This window comes from Ammospiza caudacuta, chromosome 9 (genome assembly GCF_027887145.1).
Source record: "Ammospiza caudacuta isolate bAmmCau1 chromosome 9, bAmmCau1.pri, whole genome shotgun sequence".
Taxonomy (NCBI): domain Eukaryota; kingdom Metazoa; phylum Chordata; class Aves; order Passeriformes; family Passerellidae; genus Ammospiza; species Ammospiza caudacuta.
The window spans coordinates 5,926,373-5,953,375 of record NC_080601.1 but is presented as its reverse complement, the minus strand read 5'-3'; the positions used below and the strand labels follow the sequence as shown (position 1 = coordinate 5,953,375).

General features: G+C 50.5%; 1 protein-coding gene across 1 annotated transcript in view; it reads right to left on the bottom strand.

Moving 5' to 3' along the window:
* ADAMTS14 (ADAM metallopeptidase with thrombospondin type 1 motif 14) overlaps positions 1–18,454 on the bottom strand; it is a 32,901-nt gene extending 14,447 nt beyond the window's left edge. The window contains exons 1-5 of the mRNA XM_058810580.1: positions 18,382–18,454; positions 17,635–18,047; positions 10,842–10,998; positions 9,964–10,160; positions 913–996 (exon numbers count right to left, since the gene is read on the bottom strand). Coding sequence (XP_058666563.1) covers positions 913–996; positions 9,964–10,160; positions 10,842–10,998; positions 17,635–18,047; positions 18,382–18,454 — 924 coding nt within the window. The remainder of the gene's footprint in view (positions 1–912; positions 997–9,963; positions 10,161–10,841; positions 10,999–17,634; positions 18,048–18,381) is intronic.
* Between the last annotated feature and the right edge of the window lie 8,549 nt (positions 18,455–27,003).

Here is a 27,003-nt window from a genome sequence, read left to right as displayed (position 1 = left end):
AAAATCATCCCTAACAGAACCTGGCAGTTCCCACGCCACTGTATCACCACAGCTCCAAATCCCTTCCCCTCCTCAGATCAACCTCCAGCCCAGAGCACAAACGTCACTGGGATGAAGCCAAATGGATTGTTGGTTTTCTCAGCTAGACATTATGTCCCTGGTTCCATGGAAGCCTCCAAAAATGGGCCAGCCTCCATCCTTATCCCTGCTCGTCAGAACCATCTCTGGATCTCCAGGATCCAGAGATGTATTTGGGTTTCTGCCAGCCAAGCATATTTCTATAATAAGGAAGTTTTTTCCAATACCTAACTGGTCTTATTTGCAGATCACACACAGAGAAATCACTGCGGTGAGTCATTAACACCCTTGCTAGAACATTTCCTGTGAGACAGGGGCTTGCCCCAAAAAAGTACAGAAAATCACATTGTTTTAAAGAAGAATCTGGCTGCTGTGCTCAAACAAGCATTAAAAAGTAAGTGCAGCCTGAGAAACCACAGGAAAACTTCTCAGGAAACCTTCCCACGCTTTTCCTGGCCATGCCCAAGCCACACGAGAGCTACAGGACAGCCAGGGAGATGAGTCAAGGAGATCCCAACCTCAACTTCTCCTCTCAGTGTGGGAAGCCACCTCTACCCCATCACCTCAGAGCTCTGAGGAAGCCTCTGTGGTTGTCCCCACATCCCAGAGCAAGCAGGTACCAGCAGATCACATCCACCCACCCACCACCTCCCTTGGGGGCTGTCCAGGCCCTCAGCCCCCAAAATCCAGGCTAAGGAAGGTTCAAATTCACCCCTGCCCAGCACAGTTGTCACCTGGGCTCTGAGAACTGCCACATTTTCCCAAGGTTGGGCTTACCTAAGTACTAAATAAACATCAGAGCACATCCTGCTCTAACCTGAGCGCCGGATTTACCTGGCGGTATCCCACCATGATCATCCTGACCAGCACGATGTTGATGTGCACGCCCAGCGACTCGTCGTGGTAAATCTCATCCACCTGAGGGAGGGAGCGTGAGAAACAGCCGCTCACTTTTCACAGTTCAGGAAGGTTTATTAAACCTTGTCAAAAATACAACAGAAGACTAAATAAAGAAAAAAGGTTATGGTGCTGAGAGCAAAAGGTTTTCCCCACCATGTGCTCAGCCCCCTCACAATGGAGGTTTCACCCTTTTTAACCCTTTAACCCCTCCCAAAGCTCTGTCCTTCTTCACTGTCCAGTAGAGATCTCTTCCTCAAATGATGATTGGAGGTCTGTGTTCCATAGTGACAAGCCAGCCCTCCCAGATGTCCCAACTCCAGTTGTCCCTTGATAACCACGTGAGGGGGTACAGGGTAGCTATAAACCTATAAACATTTCTTAACCTGTATACATGATATTTGTCCATTAATTGTGGGAATCAATCATGGCATCGCTCATCTATCCCAGGAGGGAAATCCAACAGGGAAGGAGTTAAGGCCATCCCAGCTCTCAAGCCCCTCCTGTCCTCCACGCTCCCATGTTCCACACCCTCCCAGGCTATCCAAGGCCAGGTGCAAAGATGTCATCCTCCTCCTCCCACTGTGGGGAGGGGTTTTTTTCCCATTTTCCCACGTGTAACAAGCACAAAGCCAAAAAGCCAAGCTGGAATAAGCCAAAATTTCCACAGGAATGGCTCAGATGGTCAATGACATCACCCATTCCCATCAAGGGCTGCGTTCCCTCCACCACATTTCTCAATGAGCCGTTGGAATATGAATCCCTCAGAGGGATGGAAATGCTCCAGACTCCAGCACCCAAAGGAAAAATGGCTTTTTGATACAATCCTTTGCCTCTCCCCAAAGCCAGGGCTTTCCTCAGTTGAGTCAAACCTGACCTATTGCTTCAGAAATCCCAGGAGAAAGCAACACAATGGAGAGAACAGGGAGGGCTCATGAGTCAATGAGATTTGTACCATCCTCAGCTATTAAAAATGACCTTGCAAAGGAAATAACCAGCTACAACCTCTTCCTTCTGCGTTTCCAGGATGAATAAACAAATTCTACTCCCAAATGCTACCAAGAGAGTAGGACACACAGATGGGAAATGTCCCTGAGAGCTGAGCCCAGTGACATGGAGAGAGGCATGGAGTGGGCAGCCACAGACCCATGTGAGACCCTGCACCTCCTGCAAAGCATGTGGGAAAACACAGCCCAGGGAAGAGGAACACCCTGATTTTTGAGAATGGGGCTTTCTTTTTCCCAAAAGGCCTCTTGTTGCAGTGTGTTATAATAGCCTCTTTTAAACTTCCGGGTCCCTTCCCAGGTGTGCCTATACCTCTCTCCCTTCCCCCTTGCCCCCATGCTGAGTGAGTCCTGTCAATCAGGCTTAACATTCCAGCAAGGCGTCGTGTGGTTGGTCAAGTTCAAAGGATGCCCCTATGCCCAGGGGTCATTGGCCTGTCTGGGTGTCATCTTCCCCTGAGACCCTGCCCCTCCCACCTGGTTGGTGGCTCACCTGTCCCCTCCCCTCCCCCTGCCCCGGGAGGTTAAAAAGGTGATCAGACCACGCGGCCGGGATTCTGTTGGAGCAGTTGCTCACGTTCAGACCTCTGTAACCATGGAATAAACCTCTGGATATTAAACCCTCCAGCAGAATCCATCTCCTTTTCCTCCTCACCATTCGCCTGAGGCCATTCCTCCTGAGGTAAACGGAGTTCCTAACAAGCCTGGACTTGTTCAGTGCCCAGCTGCAATCTCCAGCAAGCCAAAGTATCTCTGGGGTGATACACCACAGTTGCTGCCTTTGGCCCGGCAGCGAGGGTCAGACTGGCCCAGGCACAATCTAACTGATAATATTGGGATTCCTATTCCAATAGCCTCTCAAATGAACAGTTCCACAAATGAGGATTCACTGCAGAAGTCAAAGAAACTGAATTAAGACAATTTTTAATACTGACTAGAATTCATGTTTTAATTAAAATATACTTTTTCGGCTTTGCCCATGGGTGGACTAATTTGCCTCAGCTCTACCATAGCCTTCCAGACTAGATGAAGGTTATGAAGTCAGATTTATGGATATTTTCTGTTTTTTCCTCTATTCCTTTGGGGTTTTGCAATTTTACATCAAGGGTTGGGTGACAATTACCCTTTTACTGCTGCCCAAGTCCATGTCAGCCACTCCCCAGTGTTTTACAAGCCTCCCATTCTCCAGCCTGGGATTCCATTTGAAATACCCACTCAAGCCATTTTTAAACCCAAAAACCCAGTGTTAACCTTTTCCCTATGACAACCAATACTACCATGGGGTGCCTCCGAGCCATGCAGAGAGGTAATGCAGATCCTGAGCCTTGAATGCAGCAAAATTGATTATAAAAAATTAAAATTAATCAATGAACTGCCAGCCCATCCCCATTAATGCCTCCCTTTGGATGCAGAAGCTGCAAGAGCCGCCGGGTATTTTATCCATCAGTGTGGAAAGATGATGCTGGTCAACCCACCCTCAGCTCATCCCTGCTTTCTGTGGGTGGAATGCCCCTTCACCCTCCCCCTTTTGTAAGAATAATGAGGATATGATGGATTTTTTCTGATGCCAACCCTATTTTTTTGGGGACGTGCACGTAAGGGTGGAAGGTCACACAGTACTGCAGCTGCAAACATTGCTCAGGCTCCAGACCCACTGAGATGTGAAGGATCCAGCCCAGCAAGGAGCTGCAGCTCCCCAGGGATGTCAGGCTGGGTTTTAGCATGTAGGAGGCTTTGGCATCTCAGAAAAATCCCCCATTCTAAGTTTGATCCCTTACAAAAATATTGGTAATGTGGCAGAATGGGAAAGCAGGCAGAGAGGGATAAATTAAAGCCATGCTTGAAGAGGTGCAGAGCTGGAGCTGGGGGGTGGTGTGGGGAACAGGACAGGAAACACAACCATTTCCTTCATTTTCCCAAATCTTCACACCTTTTCCTTCAGCCCCAGCAGCTGCCAGGAGTTGGAGCTCCAAACTGAGAGGGGAGGGTTAGATGGGATATTGGGAAGGAACTGAGGGATGGGTTAGATGGGATATTGGGAAGGAACTGAGGGATGGGTTAGATGGGATATTGGGAAGGAACTGAGGGATGGGTTAGATGGGATATTGGGAAGGAACTGAGGGATGGGTTAGATGGGATATTGGGAAGGACCTGAGGGAGGTGAGGTCCTGGCAGAGGCTGCCCAGAGAAGCTGTGGCTGCCCCATCCCTGGAAGTGTTCAAGGTCAGGTTTGATTGGCCTTGGACCAGCCTGGGATGGTGGAAGGTGTCCCTGCCCATGGCAGAGGGTAGGAATGGAATGAACTTTCATCTCCCTTCCAAACCTCTCCATGATTTCAGGATTCTGTGGTTGTCCACCAGCGCTCTGCTGCTTGCTGCCTGCTCCTGAGGACCCCTCAATCCATCAGGATGAGCCACATTCCTGCCTTAGGGACCCCTCTACCAACCACAACCTGACCTTGCTGTGGCTGGGAGCACCACGTGGAGCAGCACAGACCTCTCCTTCCCAGCTGCACAGGATATTCTGGCAGGATGCTCAGTAGATCCTGCTGTATTATTCCAAGATGGGATTTAATTCCATAAATCTTCCTTATAAAGCAGGGCTAAATCCCACTCTGCTCCAGCTCACAGGGGCCTGGTGCTCCCTCAGTATGGTGCTCCATTTCAGCCTTCCCTGGTGCTCCATTTCAGCCTCTGACATGAAGAGTTAACCTAAAGCCCAGCCCCTGTTTAGTCCAGGGTTTAGGCAGGGATCTGCACCTAACAGATACCAGCTCAGCAGTGACCTTTAGGGTTAATTCAGAAAGCAGATGTGGAACCACACTGCCCAAGGCTACAGACCTCCCTTCACAGCCAGATATAAACAATTGATTGAGGGGGGGGAAAGAATCATATCAAAAGGGCTTGGTGCTGGCTGCTGCCAGGGCTGCAACCCTGCAGGCCCCAAATTTTGGGGCAGGGGGGGAACATCAGCAGGGCCAGATTCTCCCAAGTGCTGCAGGGCTTGTGGAAGAAGTGGGGATGGAGCTGGAGGGGTTGATCATCGCCTTGGAAATGGGAATTCACCTGGAGAGAAACGGGAATTTGCCTGTGCAGGCTTGGCACAGCTCCCACTGCCCCCTGCAGATGCCAGTGTCTTCAGAGAAACCCCTTCCCCCAAAAACAGCTGCTCAGCAAAGGGCTCCAGTAAAAAAATACCAATTTTTATAACCCACATCCCTGAAGCCATGGAATAAAGATCTTCTTATCCCTCTCATCCAAGCTCAGCCTGTTTCACACTGTCACCTGGCAATAAATGCTTTCCTCTTTCATTTAGAATGGAATTTTCCCACCTATAGACAGCCAGCCCTTAAGGCTCGCTGTGAGTTAAGGGCAAACCAGCAGGAACATCCACCCCACAGAGTGCCCCCAATCCCTGCAACACCAAGGAGGCAGTGGCACTGCTTTCCAGTGACAGGAACATTCCACCCTGAGAGCAGGGCAGGCTGCCTCCCCAAATCCCTGCAAAGCCCGGCCAGCCCCGAGCCGGCAGCCCCAGACGCGAGATCCCGACAGCAAAACCACACTGGCAACGAGGTCTAGACCTCGCTGTTCTTCAGGGAAGGAAAACAAAGGGAGAGACACGAGAAGAATTTGCCAAAGCAGCAGAATAGCTGACATTTCAAAATGCCGGGATTGCTTACTCGGAACAGCCAAGTCATCTTTAAACTCCTTTCTTTTATTCCCTCGCTCGGTTTTTACGCTGGTGGATTCACCCTGAGCCTCTCTGCTGGGGCTGGGGGGTTAGGAAGGGAGGGGAAAGTCTCCCTTAGCACATTTTTGCACTTGTATAATGCATAATGTCACCTCTGTGAGGGCTGACCCACATTATCTGTGGGGAGGAAGAGAGGAAGGGGAGAATTGTTCTGCAGGGTAAGACTAGATTTGATCAGAGCTCCCTACAGAACAAGGAATGTTGTCCCAGAAAAATACCAACAAACATGTAAGCCTATACAGAGGGTAGGGAAAAGTGCATGGACACATGAGAGACATCAGAGGTATTTTTGTTATTATCAGTTACCAAGGAAGTGGCTCATAAACCCCTCACCTAAGGAAAACAACATCCACAGGTTAAAATTAAAGCTGAAGGTTTAATTTTTGTTCCCAAACCTCCTCTTCTGTGGGGTCTCAGTAGCACTCTTTGTTGCTCTGCCCTTGGGAACAATAATTTCAGCTGGAGCCAGGCAAGTCCCAGCCTGGAGAGGGCTCTGACTCATGGGGTTTCCCTAGTAACCCGAAACAATGGGAAAACACCAAAAACCTTTGCATCCTTAACCAAATCATGGGCAACATCAGACAAAAGCCCAGGAGCCCACTTGAGGCCAGGGCCAGGTTTAACACAGCCACAGTTTGGCTTCTCCCCTCCAAGTGGAGCCACCCCAGACCTGAACGGACCAGGAATGAGCAGTGGGAAGTTTGGTGGAGAAAACCAAGAAGCCCAACTCCCTGAAGGCAAGAGACTGGAAAGCAGAACTCAGCACTGAGTATTTCCTCTCCTCCTTTTTTCCAAGGTGCTGGATCCCCTTCTGGTTCACAGAATCACAGAATCACAGAATCACAGAATTTTCAAGACTGGAAGAGACCTATAAGATCATCTAGTCCAGCCGATGTTCTAACTGTTCAGCTAGATCATGGCAGCAAGTGCCACATCCAGTCTTTTTTTAAATTCTTCAAGGGATGATGCCTCTACCACCTCACTGGGTAAATGATTCCAGTTTCTGATCACTCTTTCTGTGAAGTATTTCCTTCTTACTTCTAACTTACATCTAGCTTGACGCAACTTGAGACTGTGTCCTCTTGTTCTATCCGTTGTCGCCCGGAGAAAGAGGCCGACCCCCAGCTCACTACAGCCGCCCTTCAGGAAGTTGTAGAGAGTGATGAGGTCACCCCTGAGTCTCCTTTTCTCCAGACTGAACAACCCCAGCTCCCTCAGTCGCTCTTCATATGGCTTATGTTCCAAGCCCCTTATTAATTTCGTTGCTCTCCTCTGGACACGCTCAAGTAACTCAACGTCCCTCTTAAAGTGAGGGGCCCAGAACTGGATACAGTACTCCAAGTGAGGCCTCACCAGTGCCGAGTACAGGGGAAGAATGACCTCTCTGTTCCTGCTGGCCATACCATTTCTGATACTGGCCAGGATGGCATTGGCCCTCCTGGCTACCTGGGCACATTGCTGGCTCATGTTCAATCGACTGTCAACCAGCACCCCCAGGTCCCTTTCCACCTGGGCACTATCCAGCCATTCCGTCCCCAGCTTGTATTGGTACAGGGGATTATTATGGCCGAAGTGCAATACTCGGCACTTGGACTTATTGAAGTTCATCCCATTTGATTCTGTCCATTTGTCCAGCCGTTCCAAGTCTCTCTGCCCTTGATCTCAGCAGCCACCACGGCTGGGGGATCCCAATTTTCCTTCTGTAACATCACAACCCCTGCCACAGGCAGCAAGGCAAGAGAGGGGAATGGCTTCCCAGAGGCACCACATCACCCAACATTCATCCCAAGAGCCCAACAGACCAGTTTTGGTTAGGTGGACAGAGCAAAGCTCAGCTCAGAGCAGAGATAAGCTCAGCTACTGATGGCAGAGGGGGAGCTATGCCTTTCCCACTCACTCCAACCTGACCCCAAATTCCTGGGCAGCATCTGAGCCAAGAAGGGAAGGGCAGGCTGGGAATGCAGGCTGGAAGCTAGCAGGGAAGGCAGCCTGCCTGCAGGGAAGCTCTTAGGTGCACAAAAGGAGCAGTCATCCTCATGTCAGCCTCCCGGGATGGACACAGCGCCCTTCACTGAAAAGCATCCACATTTCTGGCAATGAAATAAGGGCTGTGGGGTTTGTTTCTTTTCATAAAAAACCTCCTCCGTGACAAATCATTTATCACCAAGCTTCAGCCGACACAGAGTTCCTAATAATGGGTTTTGTGTCTTGGGAAGAGCCCCGGGACCCTACCTACAGCAGCGCTGGGAAGGGATCCGCGTCCCACTGCTCCCTCGGCACTCAGCGGAGACCTCAGGGAAAGCCAGGAGAGTTTATCATTTCTCCCAAACCCATTGCCCCCGTTCCTTGGGATATATCTTGATAGGAGAGCTCCTAGACAGGAAAGCTTTCCCAGTTGGCTCCCTGACATACTCCAGGCCAGCTCGTTAAGTCCTTTCCTCGTTAGAGGGCTGGCCAAGCCTCTCATCCTTCTTCCCTTTGCCTCCAACTAATGGGATTAATGTTCAGCTGTGTGGTCCCAGCAGGCTCCTCCTCTCTCTCCCTCCCTCTGCCACACAGGCCAGAAAGCAGGACTCTCTTTTTTCTGCTGAATCGGGTGTTTCAAGGCAATCTGAGCCGGTAAGGAAACGAGGTGGTGCCAAGGGAAGAGGAGGCGGACGGAGGTCACGGCAAAGCTGGAAAGAGAACGCACTAAAAACCAGAAAGAAAGAAGGGGAAGGGGGTGGAGGGAGAGAATATGTAGAAGGAAATAATAGTTGGGGGGAAGTATTTGTTGCCTGTATTATCCTGGGGCTTTCCCCCCCTCATTAAAGTCTCCAGCGCCGCCTTTAATTGAATAGGCAGCGGGTCCTCCCTTCTCCCAGCGCAGCATCCCGCGCATTCACTCCCTGAAAAGTCCTGCCCGCGGGGTAGGAACCATGAAATGCGCCTGAAAACCGACCTTTTGATTAGAGCTGACAATCCCCGGGGCTCAAACTGGCCATCCCGAGCCCCCTTCCCCCCCGGGATCCGAAAGGAAAAATGACATCATCTCCGACCCCCAAAACGTGGGAAGAGCTGGAGGGCAGAGCAGGGAACACGGTGGCTTCCCTTTAATTTAATGTTCGGAAAGTGAATTTTAGTGATGCTGAGAACATCGGGATAACGTGCCAGAGAATAAAACATTGTGATGAAGGTGTTTGCTTCTTCAACACTTTCCCTATTCAGGACCAGCCACTTCACTCATCCTTCACCTCATCACCCTTTAATCACACAAATCCTCCCCCCACCTGTGTTGATAATTCCCCCTTCGTTGCTGGCCATGTGGCAGAAATAATGTCCAAAGCAACAACCAAGTACCCAAGAGCATCTTTATAACTTGGCCATTCCAGAGCTGGTTGAGCCTTTTGAACATTTTCCACCACTATGTCAAGGAACACTTATAGAAAAGTTAATAAATAGAGGTGAGAATCAAACAAAAACAAAACAAAACAAAACTGGGACAGAGCAAGAGATCCTTGAGCATAGATCTTATTTGCAGACATTCAGATGCTGGAGGAGCAAACCTCCCTCAAGATGACTGGATGAATAAATATCGATCCTTCCACATCTCTCAGGACTCAGGGAATATGGATGTTTTTATCTTAGAAAGGATTGAAAAGGGGTGTAAGGAACCACCACAGGCTGCCCCGTGCCTCAGAGTGAGGAAGGGTGCAGGAACTGTAAAGTTGCTTTAAACTCCTTTTCAAACATATCCTGAATGGTTATCCAGGTGCAAAAAGCTCCTGAAAACCTATAAAAATATTTCCTCTACCAACAAATAGTATTCAGAATAAATCATGAACATCATCACTGCAAAACAAATCACAGATATTGTAATTTCTAACTAAGTAAGCCATGACCATTCTCTTTTCTAGCATTTGCTGAGACTTCAGTGACAAGGAGGAAATGTTCTCAGCTAGGATAAACTTTTGGACTCAGGTGACAGAGAGTGACAGCACTGACACGCCAAACCCTGCCATTGGCAAGGGGAAGGTGATGGACATGGCCATCAAAGGGCTCTGCTTTCCATGCCTCCAATTCCCACAGCTGTTAAACACCAGAGCCGGCGGTGTGAAGGCACAGCCCTTCCTGCAGCACTGCTCCCCTTCCCAAACCCATTTCTCTTCCCAGGATAACAGATCTGCAGCACCAGAAGAACACTGAAACCCAGGGCAGGGTGGGATCCACATCCCCCAGAGCCGAGCCTTACTATGTTCATGAGGGTGAGGACGTAGTTCTGGACGTGCTCCTTGCCATGGAAGCGCACCACGGAGTCATCCACGGCCAGCAGCACCTCGATGTTGTAGTCGTCCTTCCTGGCGTGGCGCCGCTTGCGCTCCGCGTCCCCCAGCCGCTCCGCCAGCAGCTCCAGGGAATTGGGCAGCTCACCCACCTGCACCCCGGGCCCTGGGCAGGAAAAGAAAGAGCCCTTGAGGTGGCCTGACACCATGGTGAGGCTCCACAGAAGTAGGAATTCAGCAGGGAAAGCAGATATGAGATTTAACTCTAATGGGATATTGAGGTCCAGCTGGTTGCTGGTCCAGCTCGCCCAATGGCAGGTGAGCTCAGAATGGCTCTGAATTGTGAAGACCAGCACTAAAAGATATGTTAATGATTGGACTTGAGAACCTTAAATGTTTTTTCCACACTAAATGATTCTATGATCTGTGAAAAAGTCAAATCCAGGCCACATTTTGTAGAACCATCACAGAATGGTTTGGGTTGGAAGGGACCTTAGAGCTCATCCTGTTCCAGCCCCTGCCATGGACAGGGACACCTTCCACTATTCCAGGCTGCTCCAAGCCCTATTCAGCCTGGCCTTGGACAATTCCAGGGATTCAGGGGCAGCCACAGCTTCTCTGGACAACAACTTCCAGTACCCCAACACTCTCACAACACAGGTGATCAAAGCAAGGCTGCAGCACCTCCAGCCCAGTATTCCCTTTCCTTCTTCTTGACTTTAGCAGTAAAACTGAGCCTAAAGCCACAGGGTGAGATATACAAGGGCTCATAGAAGGAGACGTCCTCTCCCCAGGTGAAATATTGACTACCAGTTTCTGGGATAGACTGGATTCCAGCAGCCCCTACCTTCAGGGTGGAGGTCGTGGGGCGGCTTGGCGCCGTCCTGCCGGATGGCCGAGCGCCGATAGACAACGTGGGCCCTGCCGTGCTCCTCCGTGTCCTGCTGGCCCCTCTCCAGGGGCTCGATGAAAAACTCGTTGCTGTCTGTCCGAATCAGGCCAGCCTGGACTCCACAAAGAAACAAGGAAAAGGGGGGGGGAAATGGTGTGGTTTTATATAACTGTAGGGGGACATACACACTCACTATGCTCATTAAAGATTAATACAGAGCACACACAAATGGGAAAGGCATCCCAAATAATCTTGTTTTGATCCTACTCCATGACACCAGGATGGTTCTAATACCATGTTCATCTATGACAACCCTTAATTTCTCATGTAGATGGGGAAAAAAAAAATCAAGGAAAACACAAGCAACAAAAAAAATCCCCTAACCTGGCTGCAATTCAATTTGTATCTTTATATGGCTACAAAAGTCGGTTCTGCCTCATCTAGGAGTTGTGTTGGACCCTGAACTCAGGGATACAAGGCTGAAGGGGCTCCCAAGGCACTCCTGAGCCTCCCTGAACCCTCCCCATTCCATTCCCACAGTGCCTTTAGGATATCTGCTATTTCACTGACACAACGAGCCGCAACAAGAAGAAGGAAAGAGAAACCATTCTCTCTGCCCCACAAAGTACTTGAGAATTAACAGAGGGGAATCCCGTTGGGGCAGAAGCTGGAAAGCATTACAACTCCACCTCCCAAACACAGGGAAGATGAATGACAGGGCAAACATCGCTGGAAATGTTGTCCTGGCTACCGACCTGCTCCTAATTAACACCAAGCTCCCATCAAATCCCCCTTACATCAGCCTGAGTGCTCACACCCCGCAGCGCCGGCCAGCTCAGACCTCGGGCAAGGAAAAGGATCACCAGGATTTGGCTTCTCTCCCAGGGCAGCCCCCCCAGCTCGGCATTTTTCCCAGCTCCCTCCGTGGCGCACGCGCGCGTTCCTTCCCCTGCTGCTGAAGGGCTGCCTGGAAAGCACCAGCAGAACTTTTGGATCTGTTCTTGGAGCAAAGCCTCCAGCAGCACGGGCCTACTGGAGTCCTCAAAAGGGTATTGGGGTGTTGGAATGGTCCTCATCAAATCAAATAAAATAAAAGTAAAATGTATACAGAGATGTACTTTGGACAGAAGCTGGGGCTCTTCCAAACCCGCCTGGCTCTTTGGGTCCCCTTCATGTTTGCATCCCATTGGATTCATCAGGCAATGGCCAACCTGGCTCTCTTGGATTACACCAAATTTCCTTCTCTACTTGGGTTTCATTAACTGCTTAACTCCACTGCAAAGTGGGGTTTTGGCAGGTTTTGCTTCACCTCCTTCCCGAGGAATCCAAGTCCTTGCCTGACACCTGACATATCTCAGGTTCTTCCCACAGGAGACATCCAGGTCAAACCAGGGAGCCAGGGATTGTGCCCCCAGCCTCAGCCAAGGAGATGAAGAACACAGCCAGGTTTAACCAGGGCACCAGGCAGGGTGGTGGTGATGAGGCAGGGAACAAGCCAGGGAGTTAAACCAGGTTCAGTGATGGCTGGGTGAGGCCATGATGATGGGGCAGGGCACAGAATCATGGAATTCCTTAGGTTGGAAAAGCTCTCCAAGATCATTGAGCCCAACCATTGACCCAGCACTGCCAAAGCCACCACTAAAACACATCCCCAAGTGCCACATTTATACATCTTTCCAGTCCCTCCAGGGATGGGAAACACAAGCCTGTGCCTGGACCTCACAACTCCTTCCATGAAGAAATTCTCCTAATTTCCAGCTCCAAAACATTGCCCTTCATTATACAATAAGAGAAGGAGCAGAAGCAGCCCCTGCCCCAGGAGGAGCTCTTCTGGGACACCACCACCCCCTCCCAGCCCTGCCACGGGGCGTTTCACTCGGGGCCAGGCACCCCAAAGCCGCTTTATGGGTTTAGGGCCAAAGCCGGGACTTGCTGAGTCAGGCGGCCGGACGAAAGCCGTGCTGCAAGGCTGGATTAAAACCTGAAAGAGCCTGGTCCCAAGGCACAGCCCACTTGGGTTTGAGCTGCTCTACAGCTCGTGACTAATTATATCTGGCTCAAGGAATAAAGCAGCCCAGACTTTCTCCCAAAGGCGGGATGCAGCGTGCCGCCGACTCCTGGGATGACTGAGGGCAAAGGGGACAATGCTGGGATTTTGTGTCCATCTGATCAGAGCAGTCCAATAAATGAAACAGAAGCTGCAGTGGTCACCCTGGCACTCACAAAAATAAATTAAAAAACTAAACCAACCCAAAAAACACCATTGCAAGAGGCACGCACCAACCTGCCTGCTCACAAAGAGGAGCAGCTCAGGCTGTATTTCAGCATTTTGGGAGGGTTGTAACAGTAGAGAGGCAGCAGAAAAGGTCAGATGCCACCCAAAAAGTCCCACTTAGCTTTTCTTGGGCTTTTTCCAAGAGCTCAATCCCATCCTCGGTGATCAATTAGCCATATGCTTCCTAGCCTTGATTTTAATTTGGTTTAATAATACCAAATCAAATTAAATCAATTGGCGGGACTATTACCACTGCTTTTCCTAACATGAGATGCTGTCTGCAGCTCTCAGTGAAGGCACTCCCCAACCAGAAAATGGCTCTTTAAAGACAATTCCGCTGGAAAGAGGGAACACATACACCAAACTCACCCTCACAGAGGGTGAAGTGTCTTCTCCAGCTCTCCTGTGCTTCCTCAGGCTAAGGGAGAGATGAACTCCTGCTTCACTAAGGGGACCCCCCAGGACCCTGAGTAAGAAACTCCTCCTCTGCTGCTGGGTAAAAAGCTCCAACTCCCACAGGAATTCAGGAAATTCTGACACTTTACCCAGCTGAGATGTGGAAAAATTAATAAAGCTGCTGCACTCAATCAGGGAAGCTTACAGCAGGGGGAAATCCAGCTGCATGTACAGTATGTATTTTTCCTCTAAGATTCACACATAATTGGGACAAAAAGTCCTAGAAAACCAGGCAGTGTGAACACAGACACCATGGATAACAGCACTCCCCTTCCATCCAGAGGGCATCAGGCATGGTCCAGAGATGCTCCATCATTATTTTCATGCCTCTCTGCAGCACAGGCTTTGCAACCCATCAAACACAACACTTTGCCTTCCTTGACTTCTTTTCCTTGTTCTTTGTGCCCAGGTGAGAAGTTTTTGGGGTGGCTACAGACCAGGCTTTGCCAGGTGAGCTCAAATGTAGCTCCTGGTGGAGTGAGGGCATGAAGACACGCTCGGCACTAATTAATTAAATGGGTTTTCAGCCCCAACAGGGCCTGGTTTGCATCTCACTGCCAGAACTTGGGATTATCACCTGGGAGAAAAGCCCTCATATCCATATAACACCCACACCAGCTGAAGCCAGAGGGATCTATGTGACCAAAGAGACATCTCGCACCCTCTTCCTCCCCAAAATTAACTCTACACCTCAGGAACTGCAAGGAAAATCCTGGAAGACCAAGCCACCCTTTTTTCAGTGGGGCATCATTTTGGGGGCTGTTTCTCCCTCCCTTCCCTATTAATTACTGTTTCTGAGGGCTTCTTATCTGCTGCCACCCATCTGAAGCAAGCCAGGACCACGGGGATGGAAAACGCTGGCTCCACAGTTTGCAGCACTATGGCAAATCACCCCAGGGCAAAGCCAGGCACACAAATATGGTGTCTGTGGGTGATAATCCTCCACCCATCCCTGCAAACCAGCACAGCAGGAAGGAAGCAAGGTCGGCCACACGCTGCTGAAGCCAGCGGGGAATAATCTGGGATGCCTCCACTGCAGCGAGACGTGTCTGCCGGCGGAGATTCCTGCCTAACGCTGCTTTACCAGTCAGGAATTTGGTGGCTTAGATCGGCTTTGAAATTACATTATGGGCCACAGCACCTTCCCACCCTGGTACGACACACGCCTGCAAAGCATGCAAGGCCAGATTCTCACGCATGGGTGCCTGCAGGGAACGACAGCCATGGAAGGTGCCACGGCTTTGGCATCTGGGAAAAGCATCAGCTCACTTACGCAGCTAAATGTGGATTTAGGAAAGACTTTGGGTGGACTCTCTTTTTCACGAGCTGGGTTCAGGTTTTGGGGTTTTTTTCTTCCTCTCCTGCACTCCCCCCCCTGTTATTTATAATCTCAGTCTCCGTTTATACACGGCCTAATCTCTCTGTGTACACAGCCCTCATCCGCAGCATCCCGGAGCGCTTCCTCTGCCCAGGAAGTGGCGGCCCCGCGCCTCCCACGCGCGCTATCCTGGGATGCAGGAACCACAGCCCCCTCCCAAAGGTCATGGACACCTCCAAGCTAAAGTCCACAGCAATTCCAGGGTCCTTGCTCATGGAAGAGTTTCCTCCAGCCCATCAGCATCATTCCTAACTACGTGCATCCCTCCCAGGTGCTCTGCTGCTTCTCCAACAGGTCATCAGCATCATCTTCCCATCCCATCCACTCCTAGAACCAGGATTCGGTTCTGTTTCTTGCTCTGTTTCCTAAATCAAGCTCTTTTCACTGCTTTTAGGGAATCCTCTTGATCTCCTCACTCCTCCAAAGCTGAGATCCTGAGCAGATTGAAGATGTCAGACTCACTTAAGCCAGAGGGCCAAACAGCAGAAAGCCCATGGAAAAGAGAAACTAACTGTGATGTTGGATGTATCATGAGGGCAAGGGAGCTGAGCACCTGCTTGTCCCCTCAGCCTTGTGTCCCTCACCAGACCAGCTCTGGAAACTCCTGGTGGAAGCCAGGATATTGATTCGGTGGCCACCCAGCAATAAATTTATTGTGGGAAATAGAAAAAAAAATCCTTATCATGGCGGAAAAGCCACTTCTTCCTTTACACAGGCTTAAAAGGGTGGGCTTATTCATGGGTGGCAGGATATGGCTGCATAAATCCACATGGAAAATCATCCTATGGTACAAGCTACACCCTAACCCAGCTGGAACAAGGGCAAAAAGAATGACAACCAACAAGGTGTGCCAGGGGCTGCGAGGGGAAAACGTGGGGCTAAAGCCTAGGAAAGCCTGGAAAAGTTAAATTAAAGCCTGCTTGGGATTGACACTAACAATAGAGTGGGCTCTGGGGAAGAAAACTCCCAGAGCTGTGCCACAGCAGGACACAGATCAGCTGCCAGTGGCCTCCAGCATCCTTCAGCTCATGATGCCAAAGGGAGTGAGATCTGCCAGGGAACCGGCACACTCCAAACCCTGCTCTCTGCTCCAAACCCTGCTCTCTGCTCCAGACTCGGCACTCTTTGCTGGGTCTGTAGGAAATGCTTTTAAAGCTTCCAAGCCTGCCCACACTGGCCAGCCCCAGCACAATCCGTGCCACAGAGAAATGTCTGCAAGTCCACAGCCTCAGCTCATTCCCAAAAGGATGCTTCAAAAGGTGTGGATTACGTGCTAAAAAAATGTGATTCCTGTACGTAGGCGAAATACGTATTTCTAGCTGTGCTGCTCTATCATTTCTGCTTGTACAGTAGCATCAGGCACTGTATAAAAAGAAAGGAATGCCAAATTGCTTGTGCTGGTGGCCAAAATTGGCTTAAGGAGCTCCCAGAATAAAGCAACTAAAAAAGAAATATATACAAAAAATATTTTTAAAAAGGCACAAAAAAAGGCATTTCTTCCAACCCAGCAGTAAGTCTAAGTGGCACCAGGAGAAAACAGCAAACTCTGGCATCTAAAACAAGATTTAAATTGGCTCAAAGGAAATCTGAAGGGCAACAGGCCAAGGGTATTAAAAAATAAGCGCTTCCCCAAGCGTATCAAAGGTAGGGAACCCACAGGCAGAGCAGATGCTGGGAATAATGAGGTAACAAAGCCATTTAAAGGAATTAAAGCGCTGTGGCAGCAAGTTACTGATGCTGAACTGTGCTCAGAAAGCCAAGAGCCTCCCAGCCCCTGAGTGATTAGGGAGAAAAAAAAAAGAAAGAGACATCCTCCTGCAAAAAGATGCTTGGTGGGAGCCAGACTGCAGCTAGCAGTGATTTCAGGAGGTGTTGCAGCTCACACAGCACCATTTAAGAGGTGGGAAATGCAGAGGAAAAGTTCCTGGAGCATTCTCAAGGTAAAACACGGGTGGGCAAGGATGGAACAGCATCACCATGAGTGTGGGTCCCTGTCCCAGAGGCTGGGCACAGCCCGTGGGGGCAACAGCATCTGGGCAGCAGGCACTTCAGGCACAGGGCTGGCAAGTTTTCCAAGCCTTTAAAATAAATACTGGTGCACAAACCACCCTGATGGAGCAGGCAGGTAACACCCAGGGGAAAGGGAACCTGCTGCTGTCAAGGCCTAAAGGGCAACATATGGCTCAGACACCTAAAGCATCACCAAAAATTCAGATTTCAGGACATCAGGATTCATCTCTTTGGAGGAAAGGGCACCAAAACACAGGCAGCACACAGAAAGCACCTGTGGTGGTTCTGCATGGGAGGCATTTAGGGAAGTGACAATTTTACATTTTGGTTCTTTACACTGTCAGCGAGAAGAAAATGTTGCGAGAAGTAGAGAAGTATTCTGAAGGTTTTGTTCGGATTTTTATTACTCCTTCTTCTAGTTACTGCTAATAATTTCTTCTTTATACTCTAAAAAAGTTTCGAGCTTACTTCACCTTTCTCCTAATCCTACCTCACAGCAAAAAGGTAAGTGATTATCCAGCACTAAAACCCACCACACCCATTAGCACACTAACCGGAAAATCTCGAAATTAACAAAATCTGGAAATTAACAAAATCTCAAACTAACAAACCACCAGCCCCCATTTTACCAGCCCATCGCAGTTGCTGATGGCCACGGCAGCTCCGGGCATGCCGGAGATGTCGCCGGTGAAGAGGCAGCGCTGCTGGAGGGGCTCCCGGAACAGCACCTGGAAATCCTCCTGCCACTCGGCCACGGCTCCCGGCGGCACCAGGCGCTGGTTGGGGCTCAGCCGGAGGTGCAGCTCCGTCCCGAACACGGTGACGTTGAAATAGAGCAGGCGGCGCTGGGGGGGCTCCTCCGGGGGGCTGCGCCGGGGCCGGGGCCGGGCCGGGAGCGGGGCTGGCCCCGGGGCACAGGCGGGCTGCCCGAGCCCCGCCGCCGCCTCGCCGGACACCACGTGCGACAGGAAGCGGCCCCGGCAGTCGGTGCTGAAGGGGACGATCACTCCATACTCGCTGAGCTTGCCGGACAGGAGGAGCTCTGCGGGGACAGCGGCGAGCAAAGGGCCGTGGGCACGCACGGAGCATCCCGCGGGGCCACCCCAGCCGGGGGAGCCTCTCGGGGCCCGACGGACCCCACAGCAGCTCCTCCGTCCCGACCCGGCTCCGCTTTGTAGTTTTAAGCGGGTGCGTCCAGCGTAGCAGAAGGAACTCGGGCTGACGTCCCCTCGCACGCCAAGCACGCCAACTATTTCTCGCCCAGCCTCCATCTCCCCCAATTCCCACTGAAGCCTCCCCCCAGCAGCAGCGGGATCCCTCTCCCTTCTCCCCATCCGCAGCCACCTGTCAGCCCCCAGCCCCCCGTGCCCCCGTACCTGGGGCGCTGCCGGCGGCCAGGCAGCCGTGCAGGGGGACGAGGCAGGAGAGCACCAGCCGCAGATAATCCATTTGGGGCCGGCGGCGGGATGCGGGCCCGGCGGGATGCGGGATGCGGGGCGGGCGGCGCCCGGCGACCGCCTCCCCCCGCCGCCGCCGCCGCCGGGGCCACCGGCGCTCCCGCCGCCGCCGCCGCCGCTTCTGCCGCCTCCCGGGCGGCGTGGGGCGGGCCGGGGGCCGGGTCTGGGCCAGGGGGTGGGAGGTCGGGCTCGTTTTAATTTAATTTCTTTGAATTTTTAAAATTTTTTTTAAACATAGTTTTCTTATTAAAGACGCGGAGCGGGGGGGTTGGGGGAGTTTGGGGGGGGAAAGTTCTCGCGTTGCCTGTGGATCGTTCTTTTCTTGGAGATTTAAAAAAAAAAAAAAAAAAAGCCTTTTCGGGCAGCCCTCCCTCCCTCTTCTTTCCTCCCTCCCACCATCCCGCCTCCCCATCGCTCCCCGCCCCGCGGCCGCCCGGCTCCAGCGCTGCCCGAACAAAGGCGAGACGCGCCGGGAGCCGGGGAGCGCCCCCGGCCCTGCCCCGGTCCCCAAATCGCACCCCCGGCCCCGCACGGAGGGAGATGCTCCACAGGGAGAGCCGAATCCTCCCCCAGCTCAGGGCGCTGCCGCCGTGAGAGCTCTGGAGGTAAACATCCCGTTTGGAAACAGCTGGGATATCTTCCAGATGTGGAAACATCCCTAAGAGAGAAACTGAAGATGCCTCATCCCTGGCAGTGCCCAAGGCCAGGTTGGATGGGGCTTGGAGCAACCTGGAGTAGTGGAAGGTGTCCCTGCCCATCAGTAAGTTTTAAGGTTCTTTTCAACCCAAACCATTCCATGATCCCATTTAATTTTTCTTTCTTCCCTCTCCTCCTGTTTTTGGGGGGCAAACAGGCAGAAGGAGGTGCTGGCCTTGCTCCTGGATGCCCTCTTGCTGGCTCTCCAAGGAAAACCCACACTCCTTGGGTTTTCCAAAGGGCACTACCACAGCTCCAGAGCTGGGAGCCCACAGCTCAATACGTGCACTGCTTCCTCAGGCTCCTCCTCCTCACCACCCTGACAAGGGGCAAATAAACCCAGTACTCTCCTAAAAAAGCTCAGCAGAACTCAACAAACCCAGCACCGTGCTGAAAGGGCTTCCCACATCATGGAACCATGGAATGGTTTGGGTTGGAAGATCAAGATCATCGTGCTTCACCCCTTTGCCATAGGCAGGGACACCTTCCCCTATTCCAGGGTGCTCCAAGCCCTGTCCAACCTGGCCCTGGACACTTCCAGAGATCCAGGGGCATCCATCAGCACAGAGCAACAAACCTCCTGGCACTGTTTCCATTTGCTGTGTCCAGCTAATTTGTTCTTCTGGACAGGACTCCAGAAGGGAAGGGACTGTGCTGGACACCAGTAACGCCAGTTGTGCTGCTTGTGCTGGGATTTTACTGCTGTGGGGCCCAGCGGTGCTTGAGGTTACACTGAGCAAGCCAAAACCTTTCCCAAGAGGTGATTCCTGCCTTGAGGGACTTTCATCCAAGCTGCCACACAGGCCAGAGCACAAGGCAAGCAGGGAAAACAACGTGCCAGCCTGCAAGCTTCCCATCAGGAATTGGGATTCGGTTTTGGACATCTTTGGTAGGACCCCAGCTGGAGCTTTGTTCCATCAGCACAGCAATGCCCAGAATGGTAGGAAAGGATCAGTATTTGGGAAAATGCTCACCCCCCCTGCAGGTGTGGGAGGATGGTGGGGCTGCTGGTGCCAGGAGGAGGATCCAGAGGTGGAGATGGGGAACCCCTTGGAGATGGTCCTGCTGCAGCCATTTCTGGAGAGACACCACTCTCCTGTGTCCTGCTGCCAGAACATCCCTCCAGAGGAGGGGAGAGCTTTGCCTTCCAGCTGGGTGACTGGGTTGGGTTTGGGGGCAAAGAGGAGAAGCTGAGGCTGCAGTGATCAAAATCCAGTCCAGAATTCCCAGTAGCTACACAGGATTTCCCCAAAAGGAGAGAGGAATGCACTCACTTCAAGTAGAGAATTTCAAGCTGGAAAAAAAACAGATTTTAATTCCCACTCTAAGTGTTTTCATGCTTCTGTTGCTTTGTACAATCTATAATTAAAGAGGAGAAATGATCTGCAAGAGATTCTTTGCAGAAGAGATAGAAAAAGAATTTGTGCTCCGAGCATTTAGGATGATTTTGGAAGATACGCACCCGCTGGAGCATCAAAGCTGGAATGAGCCCTTAGTTTGGCTGAAAAGATTTATGAGGAAACATGCAATAAAGGGCATGCTTTACTTGTGAAGAACAGCTCTGGAAAGCATAATTTAATTACTGTTTTTCAGAGGCAAAAACTATTTCTTCATCCACAAGATCTGTGAATTCATCCAGTCCCTCTATGCCTCCCCTGATGTTACCAAATCCCTGGCTTTGGCAGCAAAAGCTTGGCTGAATGACAATGGCAATGACCTGACACACAGTTTGCCTCATTTATTACCTTCTCAAGGTAATAATTAAACACATTTGGGTACCTGGGACATGCTGGACCTGGTGAAAAGACAAGTTCCAAGGGGATCTCTCAGACTCACAGATGAGATGATGTTCATTTGTCACCCACACTGTGACACTAAGTGTTGATCTTACCTGCCTGAAATATTCATATAATAATATTAGTGTGGATTTTGGTGTTATCTCTATCAATACACCATCATTTAAGTCAGAAAAAATTGTTTATTCCAGCCTTTTTCCTTCCCAGTTCTTGTCATAGAGGATGGAAAGAGGAGCAGCAAGGCAAGTTCCCCTTGTCCTTTCCTTCTGCTTTGGCCCCTCCATTCTCCTCTTTGTCTCCTGGCTTTGCCTTTCCCAGCCTTTAACTCTGTCCCACCCTTCTCCTTGACTTTTGGCTTAACCTTTTCCTTTCCATTTTGGAGTCCAAATTGTTCCTTTTCCTGTTTTTCCCCTCCTTGGGTGCTATTTTATCTCGTACCCCCGTTTCCTCCATGGATAATGCACTCTGGGATCCTTTATGATTCAAGGCTTCCCTCTGCAGCTTGGAGATTCACCAGTGATGTGGGTTTGGGCACTTTCCCATTATTTAGGTGACCTCTAGGCCTGGGGAGGAACAGGTTTTCCTTCCAGCTCCCAGAGAAGAAAGCTGACAACAGCTGCTGTTTCCAAAACCCCAAATCAGGCTCCTTTTCCCGCAGGAGGCTCCAGCCAGTATTCCCAAAGCCTGATTTCCATCTGGCAGTGCCAATTTCTGGCCATCCTGGAGTGCTGCAGTGTCCAAGCCCTGCCTGTCCCACCAGGTACCACTCAGAGCCAGGGCCCAGGTGAAATGTTCCAAATCCCCTCCACCAGCAGTGGATGCAGCTATTGGCCCCCAAATACAATTAATCTTGATTTTGAGGGCTGGAAAAACTTTTACAAAAGGCTGGAAGGATTTCTTACAAGAAAATAAATCAAACAAAAAAAAAAAAAAAACAAAAAAACCCCTAACAAACCCACTTATTTGAGTCTATTTTTGTGCTTTTATGGGCACTGGTTCCTTTGCTCAGTCATGCAAACCTCCTGGAGGGAAGGGCATTAGGGCTAATAAAATTGTAGCAATCTCCACCAATTACCTAAATTGGCTTTTCTGCCCATAATATCATGGGTTTGGGAGCCAGGAGCTGGGGGTGTATCAGAGTGAGGAGACAGGGCTGTATTTCCAGCCCTAGCTCACCACATGTCTCTTCCCAGAGATGCAAACCTTCTGTTTGTTAATCCAAAAGGCTCTGAAACAGCTGCCCCTGCACTCAGGTTGCGCAATCACCTCCTCACCACGGGCTGATTTCTGGTAAGAAGTGGTCAAATCACCAAAAAAAAAAGAAAATTTAAAAGAGAAGAAGGGAGGAAAAGTGTTTTGCAGCTGTTTGGGTTAGTCTGAGGTTTTAAAAGCAGCTGGAAGAAGGAAGAAGCACAGGGAGGGATGGCCCAGCATCCCAGGGACAGGTAAGATGGGCAGAGGCACAGCCAGGGATTTTACTTGATGCTTATCCCCACCCAGGTGCAACACATTGATCATTGTCACTGCTGGAAATGAAAGGATGGGGCTCTTTTCAGGCTCAGAAGGATTTATTGCTCAGATAAACATCAGTCTCAGAGGCACTGAGGTTTTAGAGGAGCAAGCACTCGGCCATAGCTCAAAGTAGTCCCAAATTCTTTGTTACAAGGCAATACAGAACTTTCTAACCCAATGGACAGATTCCACAAGGTTCATTTTGCTTTTCTAACCTACCACCTTTACTAACTTCTACTGCACTGCGGGTATTTTTATCCAATGGGCTTCTAACTCACATGCACATGTATGCTTCTATTATAACTTCTAAACTCTCAGCTTATTCCATAAAACCACACCCCTACATTATAAACCCTTCACCATCTTATCAGTGCAGTTTTCTACAATATAAACCCTTCACCTTCTTATCAATACAGTTTTCTACATTGTAAACCCTTCACCTTCTTATCAATACAGTTTTCTACATTATAAACCCTTCACCTTCTTATCAGTGCAGTTTCTCACTTAAGGCATATTCTTAGTTACAACTATAGAAACACAAGTTTATTATTTTTCTGCTTAATGTCTGTGTGTTTTATTTTTACATCAATCCAAGCTTCTCCCAAGCTGCAGATCAAACCCTTCACTGTGGAAGTTTCTGTTTTCCCGATTCCCAGTCGCACCCACGCTCAGAGCAAGGCATTTTTTGCTCAGGGAAGCATCCCCAAGGCGCCGTGCGGGAACCGGGAGCCCCAGCAGGCTCCAATCGCCCCCTGCCCTGCGGAGGGAGGGAGGGATGGAGGGATGGAGCTCGACGGGCTGTGGGTGAGCGAGCATGACCTCATCCCTCAGCCACGCCGGGATCAGAGCCGGGAGCAGCGGCTGCCGCAGCGCCGGGGCAGGAGGGGAGCGAGAAACCCCCGAGCATCCTCCCCTCCCTCTGCACAGCTGCCCCGGCCCGGAAAGCGCCCCTTCTCCAGGATTTCAGCTCTTTTCGGGGGGATTTTAGGAGTCCAAGAGCTCGAAGGGGAGTCACGGAGATGTTGTGCTGGCCCAGGAGAGGAGCAGGAGAAGCGGGAGCCCGGATTTTGGAGGCAGGCAGGCAGGGAGGGAGGGAGCTGACAGACAGACACATCATCTGGTCTCCGGCTGCCCCGAGGCACGATCATTCCTGGCAGATCTCTCCCTAATCCCTACTTTAAGACCTCCAAAGATGGAGGGAGCCTCCACAGGCCAACATTTCTTTTCCTTTTTTTTTTTTTTTTTTTGGCCATGTCTTGATTTTCTTATCCTGTAAAGTTTTCCCACTGGTTAATCTGTATATGTGCAAGTTTGGCCTGGGTAAAACACTAATCCTGGTATATCCTGCTACCAAACTCTTCCTGCCAGCATGCCGAAGATTCTGGATGCTGTCACAGAACCAAGTGACAATGGCAGCCACTGGCAAAGCTCTTCCACGACACCACAAACCCGCTGGAATCAGCGCAACCCTTTAAAGGTGAGGCTTCACTGGAGCTGGAAAATGAAGGGTTTGTATGGATTTAGCACACAGTGCTGTGGATTCCTGAGAGGACCCAAGCTCCCCATGCCTTTTTCCAGGACCCAGAAGAGAGAGCTGGGTGTGCCAAGCAGCTGATCCAGCCAGGGTGGAAAACCATCCCTTCCAACCCTCTCGCCATGGCCAGCTGCTCTGCATCCCACATCTCCAAAGGCTGCCATCCTCCCTGCTTCCCCAGTGAGCCCAGCATCCCACAGCTGAGACAGGAGGCCATTCCCCTGCAGCCAAACCCCTGGAAGCAACGGGACAGCAAAGATGACACCGTGTTACCACAGGAGTGTGACAGCAAGAAACCTTGGAGAGGAGCAAACTCCTGTTTAGGCACATCATGGCAGGAGCAGAGCTCAAATCTTACTAAGGCTCATCTCCTGATGGCACCTAGGCAGTGTTTTTTGGGATCAGAGCCCAGTGTTCAGCCCAATCCAAACAGAAGCATCTTTCCCTCATCCCACCAAACTGCATCAGGCTGCACCTCCGAGCATCACTTCTCCTCAGCTACAGCTGCATCTGCAAATTCCTGCCAGATGTTGGCCTTGGCAGCCCTGCTGGGAGGTTTTCTAGGGGCTGGGAGTCCCCCCTCACTGCCTTGCCCACCCAGGGATGAGCAGACAAGCTCAGGAACCCAAACTGTAAAGCTGGAAAAGGGATAAATGAGCCAGAAAGTGGAAGCCGACGCCAGTCCCGGCTGAGCTGCGAGTTAAGGGATGGTGAAACAAGGTCAGTGAGATTTATACCGACAGCCTTGGATGGCTTCCAGCCCCTACTGTCAGCAGCAGAGTCTTGGAAAAGAGTAGGGAAAAACTTGCTCTCCTTCTAGGAACCGCGCCGCAGGGAGAGCTGCGCCGGCGTGGCCACATCCCCACCGTGGGGAAACAGAAAATATCCCCAAAATCTCTGTTTTTCTAAGCACAGCTGCAGCAGATGCTGAGCTCCAGGTCAGCAGCACTGAGGTGGTCACTGGGGTGAGGGGCTCCTGCTGCCATGGGTGGGAAGCCATGGAACCCTCCTTGCCAAAAGCACAGAGCCTTAAAGCTCCCTGGTGGCCGTGGCACCCAAGGGAAATGTTATTGTGTTTGTGGCAGGAAAGGCTGATGAACCTGATTTCAAGTTCTCAGAAGGCTAATTTATTATTTTATGATACTATATTATATTAAAGAATGTTATACTAAACTATACTAAGGAATACAGAAAGGATACAGACAGAAAGTTAAAAAGATAATAATGAAAACTTGTGACTCTCTCCAGAGTCCCAACACAGCTGATTGGCCAATAAGTCCAAATAATTCACACCAGAATCCAATGAAACAACCACCTGTTGGATAAACAATCTCCAAACCCATTCCAGATGATCACAACACAGGAGAAGCAAATGAGATAAGAATAGTTTTCCTTTTTTCTCTGAGGCTTCTCAGCTTCCCAGGAGAAAAATCCTGGGCAAAAGGATTTTTCAGAAAATGTGAATGTGACAAAACCTGTGCACCCTGTCCATGGGATCCAGCAGGGTGTCAAAGCCTCTCTTTAGGACCAAAGTCCCACCAGCATCCCTTCAGCTCTGGGGATGGCAGCTGGATTCATCCATCCCTGCTACCTCGGCATTCCCAGCCCTTCCCTTTGTCTTCTCCCTGCTGATGCTCAGTACAAACTAGATACAAACTAGGTTACCCTTGCCCAGCATCCCCCCAGATCAGCCTTTCCCTCTCCACACATTGACCACCTCATTAATTTTTTATCATCTTCCTGCCAGAATTAAGCTTACTGCCATGTAAACCCCAAATCCTTCTTTTTCTTTTTTTCTTTTTGACCTCTTAAATCGAACTTCTGAGCATTTCCCAGTCCCCAGGGCCTTGCTCATCCCCTCAACCCACAGATATTTTTCCAGCATGACCCCCCACCAGCCAGAGAGTGCTTTCATTGAGCCCCATCTCCTCTTTTAGCTCGAGCTGGGGAAAATTAATTTTTCATTTGCTTGGGGCCAGAAGCACCCTGAGGTGGTGGAGGGCTGGAAAACAGCTGCTTTTTTTCCCCTTCCCCTGCAATATTCATGTAAGAAAAGTGAGAAATAGAAGGAGAAAGTCATTCCAAGCCTGGGCTCCATGGTTTATGCACATTTTGCTGCAATAAAAAAAGCCAAGCCTGATTCTTTGCACGATGTCCATAGGTTTTAGAGCTTTGGAAATCCTCCCCTTGCTGCCACCCTCTGCACAGGTCAGCATTGCCATTGCTCTTCTGGGTTTTTAGCCAAAAATCCCATTTCTCTGCACCATCCCCTTTCAGCCCATGATTTATTCCTGCTCCCCAGAACAGGGGCTTGGCCATGCCCAGGGTCCAGTGGAGCTGGGAGGGGGAAAACGGGGGAAAAAAGGGAATTTCTGGTGCTTGGAGGTCTGGTATTGTGCCTAGATGGCTTTTATTTTTAGTTTTTCAAGCCCTGGCTCTGCAAAAGCATCTTAATGACTGTTCTTCAGCTGTAAAAATGAAACCCAGATGTGCTCCATCTGCAGAGGTTTCATCGGGGGGGTTCTGCCGGAGGGGGACATCCCAGCAAGCAAAACATGGAAATTATTATTATTATTAATATTATTTTAGGATCTCTCATGTCCAGAGCTATTTGTGGTGGCCCCAAGCCAGGACATGCTTCTTCCCTACTGCTGCAAATAGAAATCATATCACCCCAGCCCCAAACACCTTCAATTTTCACCAAAATGAAAGGGAAACACTCCTGAGCTGGGCCTTGAAAAGCTGATGGCTCTGGGACTTGGGTGCAGCTGGCAGAGCTGCCACGGCTGGGCAGAAAAACAGGAAAAAATGGGAATTTTTGGGGGGAAAACCACAGCCCTGAAGGCTCTGATAGCTGCAGTGATTTGGCTGGGGCTGCGGCAGGTTTCCCCTTGCAGCCCCATGTGCCAGTGGAACATTGGCTCCTCGGCACATTTTCCCTTTTGGATGGATAAAAAACACAAAGACACGTGAAGTTCAGCTTCCAGGGATTGCTGCTCACCC